This window comes from Patagioenas fasciata, chromosome 2 (genome assembly GCF_037038585.1).
Source record: "Patagioenas fasciata isolate bPatFas1 chromosome 2, bPatFas1.hap1, whole genome shotgun sequence".
Taxonomy (NCBI): Eukaryota; Metazoa; Chordata; class Aves; order Columbiformes; family Columbidae; genus Patagioenas; species Patagioenas fasciata.
In genome coordinates this window covers 76,877,460-76,889,871 of record NC_092521.1, presented here as the reverse complement: position 1 = coordinate 76,889,871, position 12,412 = coordinate 76,877,460, and the positions used below count along the sequence as shown (strand labels likewise).

Sequence of the window (12,412 nt, the reverse complement as noted above, 5' to 3'; positions counted from 1 at the left end):
GTATCAGCAAGGCACAGGCAAAACTGAAACACAGCTCAGGCAAGGAACAAGGGTATGGGCCTGGGTTTAAAAGCATGTCCTCAGTGAAAGCAGGGAGGCTTCTCCGAGGGCTTCTTCTAGTTGTTTCTAACCCCCAGCATTTTCCCCAGCAGTGTGATATAAGGTGGCACAGCCGTGCCATGTCAGAGCTGTGTAGCCAAACCCCTGAGGAGTAGCAAAGGGGTGTGCACTCAGGGCCCTGACAGCAGTTTCCATGTCCAGTGAGTACCTGGGCACCAGAGAACTGGCAGAGACGTGTTTCTTTCAGTGCCTGTGCTGTGGCTGTTCAAGACTCTGGTGCAAGAGCCTCACCATAGCACAATTACTGGTCCCAAATAGCTCAGGGAGGAATCTCACGAGGATACAGACTCTAGTGCGTGTACCCCAGGCAGGTATTGCAGGGTCTACATCTTACAGGGAAAGTACTGAAGCTTTACATCCCAGTCATCTGAGTTTAGCAAACTGTGTCTCTTGTATCAGAGAGATGAGTTGTTTACAAAGCAAACACTGTCAGTCCATTTAATTGGCTCTTTAACATGGTGAGAAATGTTCCCTGGCAGAGAGTTCCTGGGAAACACTCCAAGATATGAAATGGAGAGGTACTTTTATGCAGGGAGGACAAACAAGGCTAGTCTCTCAGGACTCAATCCTCACAACTGAATCACTCCCCGTTGGATGATGGTAAGAGTCTGGGGGGTGTAATAACCATCCCTATGACCAATATAACAGCAACTTTTAGCAGTACAAGGGACGGTCATACCATTCTGCCACGGAGGAGAGCAGTTCCCATGGTATCCTATTTTCTATACAGCCTTAGTGTAGTGACATACAGCCCGGGCAGGTTCTGAAGCCAGTCAGCTTAGTGTAGGTAGGTCTGGCTCTAGGTATCCTCATATCCAGGTGTCTTGATAGTATAGAGAGAACTAGGAGACCCACATGTTAGCAAGACTGCTTGACTTGCTCCCCTTAAGACCCTATCTGTGGTTGCCTGCGAGCTCGTCAGAATAGACAGTTTGGAGAGGAACTGGTCACGTTATGAAGCACCTTTCCCCATGCAGAACACAGACAGAAATGATCAAACAGCAGGTATTTGTTTGTTTGTTTTTTCCCTAAGCAAAGGAAAAATATGTATTTAAAAGTATCAGTTTGTAGAGAAACGAGAATGTTGTTTCACAGCTCTGCTTAACCCTATTCCTAACAAAAATCCAGTCAGACCTAACTTCTGTGAATAACTGTGGCTCACTCGAAGTCAGAAGCTCAGCCCTAGTGCCCAGCACCCTGCACAGCTGCTGTGGGCCGGGTGCGATGGGAAGGACTGAGAGGAATCTGTGTGCTGTGCTCCTGGCAGCCTCACCTCCTGTGCCTGCAAAGCCAAGGGTTGTATTAGTGCGGAGATGCGGGACATCAGAGAAGGAAAGAAGCCCAGGCCCGGGAACACAGCAGACTAAGAAACGAGGCTGGGAAAAACTGGCTGGCAACAGGGGAACGAGAACTTGCAGGACAGAGACAGGGCCAGGTTAAGAATTCTAGGAAGATGTGAAAATTCAGATTTAAGAGGGCACATGGGGCCAGTCATCAAACTAGCTCAAGTAACGGAGCCCTTGAGTATAATTCGGAAAGATTCAGGTCTTGCTGGTGACATCCGTGTGCCATGTCGGTGATGCTGGGAAAGACTTGCCAGGCTGCTTCAGCTCGCTTTTAAAAATGCTGGATGCAGTGTGCTACGGCAGGTACGCCTGCATTGCCCTCCAGTGGTGAACACGGTATTTTCTTCAGGGTAAGGGAGTAGTACTTGAAGGGACCGTGCCCCAAATACACGACTCGGCAAGGCTTTTATTTCCTGATGGTTACAAACACACCATGCGTAATTTGAATATCAGTGTTTGTCTTCTACAACCTTATCATAATTCAGCTCTGTTTGCTCTGGCATATTCAACCAGAGGCAGACCACAGCACAAAATCACAATACTGGTATTCCAACTGTTCTGTCAAAGCACAAATTCAATTACTCCTGCTGTGAAAGTTTGAGCTGCTCTGGTTTATTTAATTTGGTTTAATACATTCAGTTGTGTGTTGCATGCTGTGATGAAAGTCGTTCGTCCTCCAATTGCCTCTATGCCACAATTGTTGACAATGCTAATGCTACACATCTGTTATGTTGAAGAACAGAAGTACAAGTGTCTAAAAAAAAAGACTTCCTTTTCTTATGATTTTTATCTAGATTCCATCACCAAGTTTCAGACTTTTCATACTGAGATCTGGTTGAACATTATAAAATATTTATGTACAGAGCACAAAACCTTTACTTCCATAAGCCAGATTAGCAAAACCACACGATTTCACAACTCTTAAAATAAATTGTCCTGTGTTCCTAGAGGCTTCTGAGTTAGGCAGTAGTTTACAGTCAAAACCTGCCCTTGGAACTAAAAAAAAAAACCCAAACCAACACACCACCACCTGATTCTGATCAGATCTCAGTTCACACATCCTTAGAAACTACCAGCACATCTGTCCCTTACTGACTGTAAGCTCCAAATTGCTGTGAACCAACCCTGTAAACCACCTGCAGGGCTTTTCTTCCCTCTCGTTGCAGTGTTACCTGCACAGAACTGTCCATCATTCACATCCTTCACGGCTCCTGGCCAGGACAACCTAAAGCAGGGCAGCAGAACTGACATGCAGTCCTGCCTGTTTTTTCTTGGCATCTCACACTTTAAAGGAGTCAAGATTTCTAAGCCATGTGAAAATAAAACGTAACTCAAGTCGATAGGTGAAACTTTGAAAAGATTTGGTAGTAGGATTTGCCATTGTAGACAGGACAGGTGTACTGACTCTGGCTGGGATGGAGCTGATTTTCTTTACAGTAGCTGGTATAGTGCTGTGCTTGAGATTTTGTGACCAAAACTGCTGAGAACAGGTGTTTTAGCTGTTGCTGAGCAGTGCTTGCACAGTGCCAAGGCCACCTCTGCTTCTCACTCTGTCCCCATCCCCCAGGAAACAGGTTGGGGTTGTGCAAGAAGCTGGGAGGGGGCACAGCTGGGACAGCTGACTCCAACTGACCTAAGGGATATTCCATACCATGTGACACCACACTCAGTATATAAAGCTGGGGGAAGAACAAGGGGGAGACCGTTCAGAGCAACAGCGTTTGTCTCCTCAAGTAACCATTACATGTGATGGCATCTGGCTTTCCTGGAGATGGCTGAAACACCTGCCTGTGAAAAAATTCCTTGTTTTGCTTGTATGCACAGCTGTCTTTATCTCAACCCACAAGTTTTCTCACATATTTACCCTTATGATTCTCTCCCCCAATGGCTGTGGGAGAGTGAATAAGCAGTTGTGTGGTGCTTGGCTGCCTAGCAGGGTTAAATACAACAACAGGACAGGCGTTGAAGGGAAAAATTAATAAAATGTGAGTAAATGTTTTGTCACTTCCTTTCTGTCCCAGGTACAGCTTTACTGTAAATAAACAACTTCCTTTAAAGTTATAACTACACCCCTTTCCTCATGTTACTGAACAAAGAAATGACTCTACGTGATGTACTGTATTTATGGGATTTTAGATTCACAATTACAAGCATGAATTGATTCAGAATGCCAGACTTCAGCAGAAGTAAAACAGATTAACTGTTATCCACCACACTGCACATAAATGAAGCCAAAGAATAACAAAGGAACACCCAGTACTCATTTTCTAACAATGAAAATAAAGCTTTGCAAGATTCTTCCCCAAACAGCTCTAGAAATACACCTTAGTGTAACCAGTCCTGGAACTCCCCCAACATCTCAGACTTGTTATTTCTATCCTTCTTCCTCTATGGACACTCACTGAAGGACTTTGACTCAAGTCAGGAACATGCTTAAAGGGGCCTTCGAGAAATAAAAATGGAAGCATGAAATACAGGTGCTTTAAATCTTCAGAATGAAACTTCATACTTCGTGTATTTAACATATGAGAATTACTGGCTATAACAATTTTCTCACTGAAGAGTGAAAGGTCTCTTGAATTTGTAGGCTTTGCTCACAAGCAGTTAAGAGGGCTAGTTGCAGAAGCAATGGAAAAGGACCCACAGAAATTTACTACTGCATTACTGATCTTTTTTCCTGTCCATTTGAGAAGCATTTTCTATGCATATTCACACCTAAGAAATGATGCAAAGAAACTTCTGAAACAAGTCCTGAAACCGCCAGTGCTAAATCATGTTTTATTTTCAACAATTAGCCATTACAGTATCTGAAACAAAACGTGTCCAAAATAAATAGCTGAAGATGAAACATCAGAATACTACCATCTTCGCTACTGCTGTGGCCCCCTTAATGTTTCTTGTTTTTCAGCCTTCACTCTTCAGATTCTCCAGGCCTACGGATATCATCAATCTTCAGGATCATTCTAACAACCTGAGTTGCCAGAGAAATCTGCTGTTTCTTGCCAATCAAGGTTTCTATAACATGCTGCTGCTTCATATCTGCCAAAAAAAAAAAGGCAGAAGAATTATATATTTTCCTCAAATCTAGATATAACATTTAACCCGAGCTAGTAATTAAAGAACCTTTTAAGATTACTTCTCTTGGCCACCACAGTTGACAAACAATTTGTACAAACCAGAGTTTTAAGTCCAGGTTCTTAACAAAGATCTTAGAACATTAAGATCCAAACTCTTTTCCCCAACTCAGTTTTCCCTCAATTGTTGCTTTTCACCTTTCTGCATTATTTTTAAAGAGTACAGTTTCTATACACAAACATTAGAAGGATCCTAAGGGTTGAGCAACCACTAAAGATGTGAAAGTTCATATGCCATAAAGCAGAAATGCCTAATCAAAGAAGGGTTATGAATTTACATAAACACAATGTCTGACATTGTGTTCCAAAATTTACCACCTTATTTTCTGAAAAAAGCAACAGAATTAAGAAAGTGAAGTGCATGTCCAGATGAAAATAAATTTTCAGACATTGGTTTCCTAGTCTTCACATGCTTATTACAGGTCTATATATGTGCATGTACTGGTGTGAACAACACTATCTGAAGACATTTCCAACTTTTGTTTACTTCTTCACGAGCTGTTTCTCCAAACAATTGTTTGTAGGGCTGCAATGTAAACTGGATCACTAAAACTGCAGTATTTAAAATACAGCCTGCTCTTGCCTCATAGTACAGCAGCTTTGATTCCCATACTACAAGGTCAGCCAACATCATCGACTCATCCTTCCACCAAATAAAGGTTTTCAAGCAATTTTACATTTTCTACCCGGTAGACACACATTCTCTCTCCACCTGTATTTCCACTTATTATGACAAGGGGCAAGAGTTAACTGAATCGATGCACAGATTAAAAAAGAACAATGACAAAAAATCAACAAAAAAACTTCAATGGTTGAGAGGGAAATTATTAGCCGCTTTGATCATCTCAGAAAGAAAACCCTGTTATGCTCCTCTCTCTTCACACTGTAGTTCTTACCATTTGTTCCTTTCTGCAAACAATCAATGCCGAGGGCAGGATTATTTTCTTTCACTTGTCTAGCCCGCACTTCAGTCATGGTCTGTATCGGATTCATACCACTGTTCTCTGAAAGTGCCATGGGAATTACCTCCAGCGCATCTGCAAAAGCTCTCATAGCATATTGTTCTAAAGATGGGCACTACGGGAAAAGAAATTTAAATTCATACAGCTATTAACTTTAATGTCAACAAAAGGAGATTTTCACACTAGCTATAAAATATATATGCATGATATGCAATTTTCTTGGCAATATACATCTCAACAACTGAACAAACACCTTTGGATGATAACTACTTGCAAATTAAAACCATTTTAAACTGCTCCTGTCATAAAAGGAAAAAGGTATTGGTAATGACTTTTTACAGAGAAGGGAAGGAAAACTTTTAACATTGTTTATCAGCAAATGTCAGGAAGTTCCATAACATGCACTTTCTGGTTTTTGGAATCTCTTAAAACAGACTTAATCCTTATTTTCTACTCATAAATTAAAGCAAGTTGTAACTGCTCCTTTCTTACCTTATCTGCTGCTTCACTGACTGCCAAGGCACAAGAAATTTCAGCGGCACCACCCCCATATACAATACGATTATCACGAACAAGATTTCGGATTACACACAATGCATCATGAAGAGACCGCTTTGCTTCTTCAATTATCTGGAATTATAAAATAGCATGTATTTTACGATATACACAACTGAAGGCTATGAAGAAATACTTCCTAATACAGACAGGGAAACTGCAAATACACTGTAGGATCTTTTCATGGCTCTAATGCAGCTCTACTGCTGCTACGTTAGAGTATTTCACACCCAGTGGCAGAGAAGGGATGAAAAAACCTCATACACATCTTTTCAATGTTATTTCTTAAACCTATAAATTGAAATGACAAACACTTACATAATAAGGTTTTCAATCTTGCATATTTCAAGATACAAAACACTTAAATTTAAATGCCAACATTATGTTCAGGCTGCAGTTCATGTCAACTCCCAACACCAACACATGCAGAAAGATTTAACATGTTATGCTAACCTTTAAAGTAGTATTTTTGCTTTCATAAAGAACTCTTTAGACTAGGAGTTATGTTATTTTCTTCCTAAGGTTTTTCACTCACAGTAAGACTTGACCTATACTAAATATAATTTAACACTAATAGTGCAACCAAGAACCAGGTTAAGTACATAAGCATTTGCAGGAGGGGTTGAAGGGGGTGGATTAGTCTGGTTTTAACTTTTTTAGCTGGACTAAATCAGGAGTGACATACCTAGGTCCATAATAAACCAAATCTTTCAAAAATACTGATATGTCTTTATGCGTAAAAGTGACACCCCCCATGAGAAAAAACACAAATGAGAGCATTCACAGGTAAAACTATTTATATGTTTATGAACTATATGGTCTAATAGTAAAAAACCAATTTTTTCATTCAGAAACATAGGACATTAATCTTACAAGTGACTTCTAACACAGTCACAACTGCCTTCAAGCCTCCCCTGAAAAATTATAACAGTTACCATGCTTTTGAAAGAAACTACACATTCTGCAACTCACGTATCAAACACTTCTAGCAGACAAAACATCTCACCATTTTATTTCCTCCTCTAATGAAAATGGTCACAGCTCTGGAATTCTGACACTGTTCAATGACAAGCATTCTGTCCTTTGTTGTCCCAAAGGAGATCTCTCGGACAATACCCGCAAAACCCAGTTTTTCCGGCGTGAGTTCACAGAAGCGAGGAACGATGCGTCCTCCAGTTGCAATGGCAATTAACTGAAGTTAAACAACCATCAATTATTTTGAGAAGACTTTTATGTTTTTTTTTTTCTTAACTTAAAACTAATGAAACAGAATGTCAAACATCTACTCCAAAACGTTATCTTCCCATCATTTTAGGTGATGCTTTCTTTCTGTAAACAGTGGAATTAAAGCAGAAACATTCCTAGCCACATAAAGCTTGTAACAAGTAACATGCATACACTCCGATTATAAACAATAGTCCCATTATTTGTAGGTTCTTTCTATAGCCCCCAAACGATTTTTCTCCAATACCTACCCATACACACAATTACACAGTTCTACCCAGAAAGCGTGAACTTTTAATTGGTACAGCATATTACGTGACAAACACTTAACAACACGTACAAAATCCAGTTTTAAGATTTTACTTACTTCTATTTCAGGTCCACCAACCCAACGTACTGCAGGCAGCTCATTCTGGAGCAGCAAGTGATTTGCTTCATCATCAAAACCCCACTGGCAAATAGCAAGGTTTGCACCAGTGTCTTTTATCTGAAAGCAACACACAGCATCAATCTTCTGATCTGAACTAGCCCAGAAATGAAAAACAATTTCTTTATAATTCTCCTAATTTTCTCTAAACACAAGTCTGTAAAAGAACCATCTGCCATACACAGAGATAAAAGTGAATTTCAAACCAGGGTGTATCTCCTACTTACATAAAAATTAACTTTTATCCATAGCCTTACAACTGCTTCTATATCACTCCCAGTAGGATCATTAGTTTATTTCCAGAAATCAGTCAACACACTGTAATGTTCTGTGTGAAGGCTACAAAAACCACAGAAACTAGAGAAAAAAAGAATCTAGAAGATTACCTGTTTCACCATCTCTTCAAACTTCTCCTTTTCATATTTCTGCAGTGCCTTGTAATCTTCCACAGATGTGACATCAAGCTTATGCTTTGTTTTAGGCTTAGGTGGCTCGAACGGACAAGTAAGGATTGCAATTTTGGCATCTCTAAGCACCTGTACAATTAAATTAAAAAAAAAAAAACAAGTTTTCACCTCAGTAACACCTCCTTCTCACATTTGCAACAACATATCCTTCTATCTCCATGTTCTTAAAGAAACTTGAAGACCACTTGATTGATTCTAAAGTAAAACTAACCATACTCAAACAATTCCATCAAGTCTCTAACCCAGTTAGAATAAGAAATTCCACAGCTTCAAGACATGGTTTAAGCACTTTACAATCTTTACCGATTATGTCTTTTTATAGTTTAGGTAAACAAAGTCAATAAAACCATTATTTGCCCTGATAATCACTGTGACCATTAAAAATACTACATACTCATCTTCAAAGACATTTTTTATGTATTACAAGACTATTATTTTCCACCAGTCTTCCTTCTTATAGGATAAATAGTGTCACCTATGAGAAAAAATATTTTAGAATAACAGAAATTCTAAATTGTCTCCATCTTGCTTGAAGTACATAGCACGAAGACTTGGAGACCCTATGTACACCAAATATAATAAAAGCACAGCTTCTCGAGTGTTTCAAACAGGGCAACACAAAGCTTAAGAATAGCAGAAGCACCTCTTGATACTGAGTTGCATTAAACATCTTAAGCATATTACACACTCTGGATTATTATTTTTACAATACAGAACTCTTCAACTGCCCTCATGTAGTTGTAATCATATCCCTTGCCTTTCTCAATTCCTGAAGTACCTTCTGCTTGCACTTCCATCCCTTTCTCAAGATTGCTGTAAATTTTAACTTGGTGTATTTCAAAATGAAGAATTCAATGCTACTCTCCATTTTCTCTGTTGATATACAGGTGAAAAACCAAGCCAAACCACAACACTGTTTAAATACTTAAGAAATGTTAGCACAGCATTTGAAGTGGGCTAAACAATCTTATTTAACCCATTACAGATGAGAGACGTGCACAGGAACATCACTTACTTTAGGCATCTGTGGATGACTGAAATCTTTATCCACAATCACTCCTTTAACCAACTGCGTATCTTCCAGTCTCCCTCCCACTTTGCCTTGTACTTTGATCAGCTCAAAATCAACATCTTTACGTTCCATATCTGCTACTGTCAGTACAGCATTTACAGCAATTTCTGCCATTTGTCTGTGACAACGGTTAACTCTACATTAAAAAAAAAAAAGTCGCATTGTATTTTCATAGTTTGGAAGAAAAAGGTGATTCTATCAATCTTGATCAGAAAAGGATCATTACAGCACATGACTTTTGGACGCTGCATTAAAAGGGGGTCCTGCTTGTTTGTTCGCAGAAATAAAAGATGCTAAATATAGGAAAAAGCAGACCATGCAATATGGTTTGTCCAAGTAGCTTTTGTGGACGTAGTCTCAAGATACAGATTTGAAACAAGCAAGGAGAATTAACTGCTAAGAAACATTCAAGTCACAGAAACCACTTTTAAGAGAGCTCTGGAAAGGAAGCCCTTACAATGTCTGAATTTACAGAATACACATAGAACCTATAATGAAAAATGCACTTATGGAACTATCCTACTGATTTTTTTTTTTTTTTAGGAAAATAATCCACTAAAACAAACCTTTGAAAGATAACACAGAATTATTTTTAAAAGGTTTCTATTACTTTCGGAATTTGCTATGATGCAGAAATCTGGAACCAACAGAACAAGTTAGAATGAAATTTATTTTACAGCTGTTTAACCTCACAGAATTGACTCTTTCGTGAAAAAGACTTAACAATTTCTTACTCTGAGACGTGTACATTGAGAAACTAACCAAAGTAAAAAATAATAGAGCTTTCAGTAGCCACTCCAATAGCGACAACAATTTAATAATCCATCCAAACACCAAGCAAACACCAGAACTTCTCCTTTCAATTAAAAGCATTTTTAAGAGGACTGTAAATATTCTTCTGTAGTTTTTGTGACTTACACTTTAGAGCCCAGTGTTGTCTTTGCTGTCTGGATCAGAGGTTCAGTGTTCTGTGGATCAACTGGAAAGCTGTCACTGATTTTGTCTAGATGCTCAATAGCAATGCGGGCTGCCTGCTCATAACCGTCTGCTATTCTGATTGGGTGAATACCACGATCAAGTAATTGCTCAGCCTGTTCCAATAATGCTCCAGCCAGAACTACAAAACAAAATATTAAAATAATGGTTACTCTTCCACAAATTGAAACATCATTTTTAGCACATAATCAAACAATTAAAAAGTATGCTTTCTGATTTTTTTTTGTAATATTTTAGCAGTTCAAGGTTTCTTAAATGACAAAATAACCCTAAACAACCCTTTACTTACTATGCTGAGAAAGAAAACTGCATTATGTTACAGCAAAAAGAAGCACGGGCACCAACACGGGACAGGTAGACGATTACAGGAGAAAATTACGCAGAAAAATTTTGAATGTACAAAGAGGAGTCTCAACACTGACTTCAAATGTAACCATACACAGAAAAGACACAAAAACGTCTTTCTGATTAAAAGGCTTATAAGAACAGACTAGAATATCGAATCAAGTCTATCGAATCAGTGTGTGCTCTAAAAATGTGCTACAGAAAAGCTACTGTTATTTCACACAAAATTTCTTAAAATAGCTGAAAAAGTTTGATTTTAGAACTAGAAAACCTCAGTTAAATCTAAAATATTTTCTTACCAACAACTCCAGTAGTACCATCACCAATCTCATCGTCTTGAGATTTAGCCAGCTCCACCATAAGTTTGGCTATCTGGTGATCTACATCCATCATATTCAGGATGGTAGCACCATCATTTGTCACAGTCACCTCACCATCTTTGTCCACCATCATTTTATCCAAGCCTAAAAATAAATATATATATATATACAAAGCATCAAGGAAAATCTATAAAATCCACAAAACAAATTACTGTGAAAGAATCATTATTGCATTATTTACCATTGGGCCCAAGGGATGTTCTCAGAGTACTTGCTACAGCCTTTGCTGCCATTATGTGAGACTATAAAACAAAGGATAAATAAGTGAAATTATCATCATGCATCCCAATCATTATATTAAGCTGAAAAACACAGAGGTGGAAAAAAGCTAATGCAAATATTGTAATTTAACTGACAACATCTAAGCATAGCTAAAAAAAAAAATTTAAAAATCAGTATGTGTATTTTTTTAACGCCAAAAAACATTTTCTCTGTTTTTTCTTGCACAGCTTACACTTAGGTTGCTACAGCATGCAAAACCAGGGCACCTAAAATGACAGCCCTGAGATTCAAGCCAGGGAAGCACCAGAAGCAAGCAATCCTAAAAGGAGAAGCCAGCATAATTTTGCTGCCCTCTTCCATCAGTATTTAAATCACACGCATTCACATAAGGCTGCCTACTCGCTCAGCCAGTGCCTTTCTTGGGAACAACGGCGGAGCTTCAGACGGGAAAAGGCGGAAAAAACTAAAGGAGGGAATGAGGGTGGGCGGCTCCAGGGATCCTCCCTGCCCGCGGCGACCAGGAGCCCCCGGGAGGGCCCCGCCGCACCTACAAGGGAGATGACACCGCAGCCAAGCGACTCGGGAGCAGACTCAGGGCACGGACACGGCTCCAGAACCTACAGAAAAAGGAGGACTGCCAGCCCCGGGGGCGCCGCCTTGTCTCTCCCTCCATCTTTCCCACAGCCGCGGGCGTGTATCAGACTCCAGGCGCCCTGCGGCTGACACGAGGCAGAAGACAAAGCGCGGAACCACTTCGGTCCAACCGGCCCCGTCCTCCCTGCCAAGGCCTAACGGTGCCCGCTCCCCGCCCCCAAAGACAGCATGGCGCGGCCCGCCCAGCGGCGGCCTGCAGACGGACCAGCGGCCCCGGCGGCCGCTCGCTCACCTTGAGCGCCTCCAGCCCCATGAGGCGCGTCTTGCGCTCCTGGTCCTTGAGGATGAGGAAGGGGCGCCCATACTCATCAAACGCCAGAGTCCCCACGGCCGACATGGCTGCTGCTGCTCCCACCGACCGGGCAAGCACGAGCCGGACGCCGCCGCGCCGTGACGCAGCACGCTCGCCCGCGCACGGCTCCGCGCCTGCGCAGCCAGCAGCCCACGACACATTTGGCGGGCGGGACCTATGTGGCGCGGCCAGCGGACCTTTCTGGAAGCATTCGGC

General features: G+C 40.6%; 1 protein-coding gene across 1 annotated transcript; it reads right to left on the bottom strand.

Annotated features, from left to right (window-relative positions):
* Positions 1 to 4,225: 4,225 nt before the first annotated feature.
* Positions 4,226 to 12,331, bottom strand: CCT5 (chaperonin containing TCP1 subunit 5). Its single transcript, XM_065830030.2, has 11 exons — positions 12,137 to 12,331; positions 11,210 to 11,270; positions 10,948 to 11,112; positions 10,226 to 10,424; positions 9,251 to 9,443; positions 8,155 to 8,304; positions 7,709 to 7,828; positions 7,124 to 7,309; positions 6,055 to 6,192; positions 5,497 to 5,677; positions 4,226 to 4,505 (listed from the first exon to the last, which is right to left on the bottom strand). Exons 1-11 carry the CDS (start codon positions 12,239 to 12,241, stop codon positions 4,378 to 4,380), a joined length of 1,626 nt encoding a protein of 541 aa, XP_065686102.1. The 5' UTR covers positions 12,242 to 12,331; the 3' UTR covers positions 4,226 to 4,377.
* Positions 12,332 to 12,412: the final 81 nt, after the last annotated feature.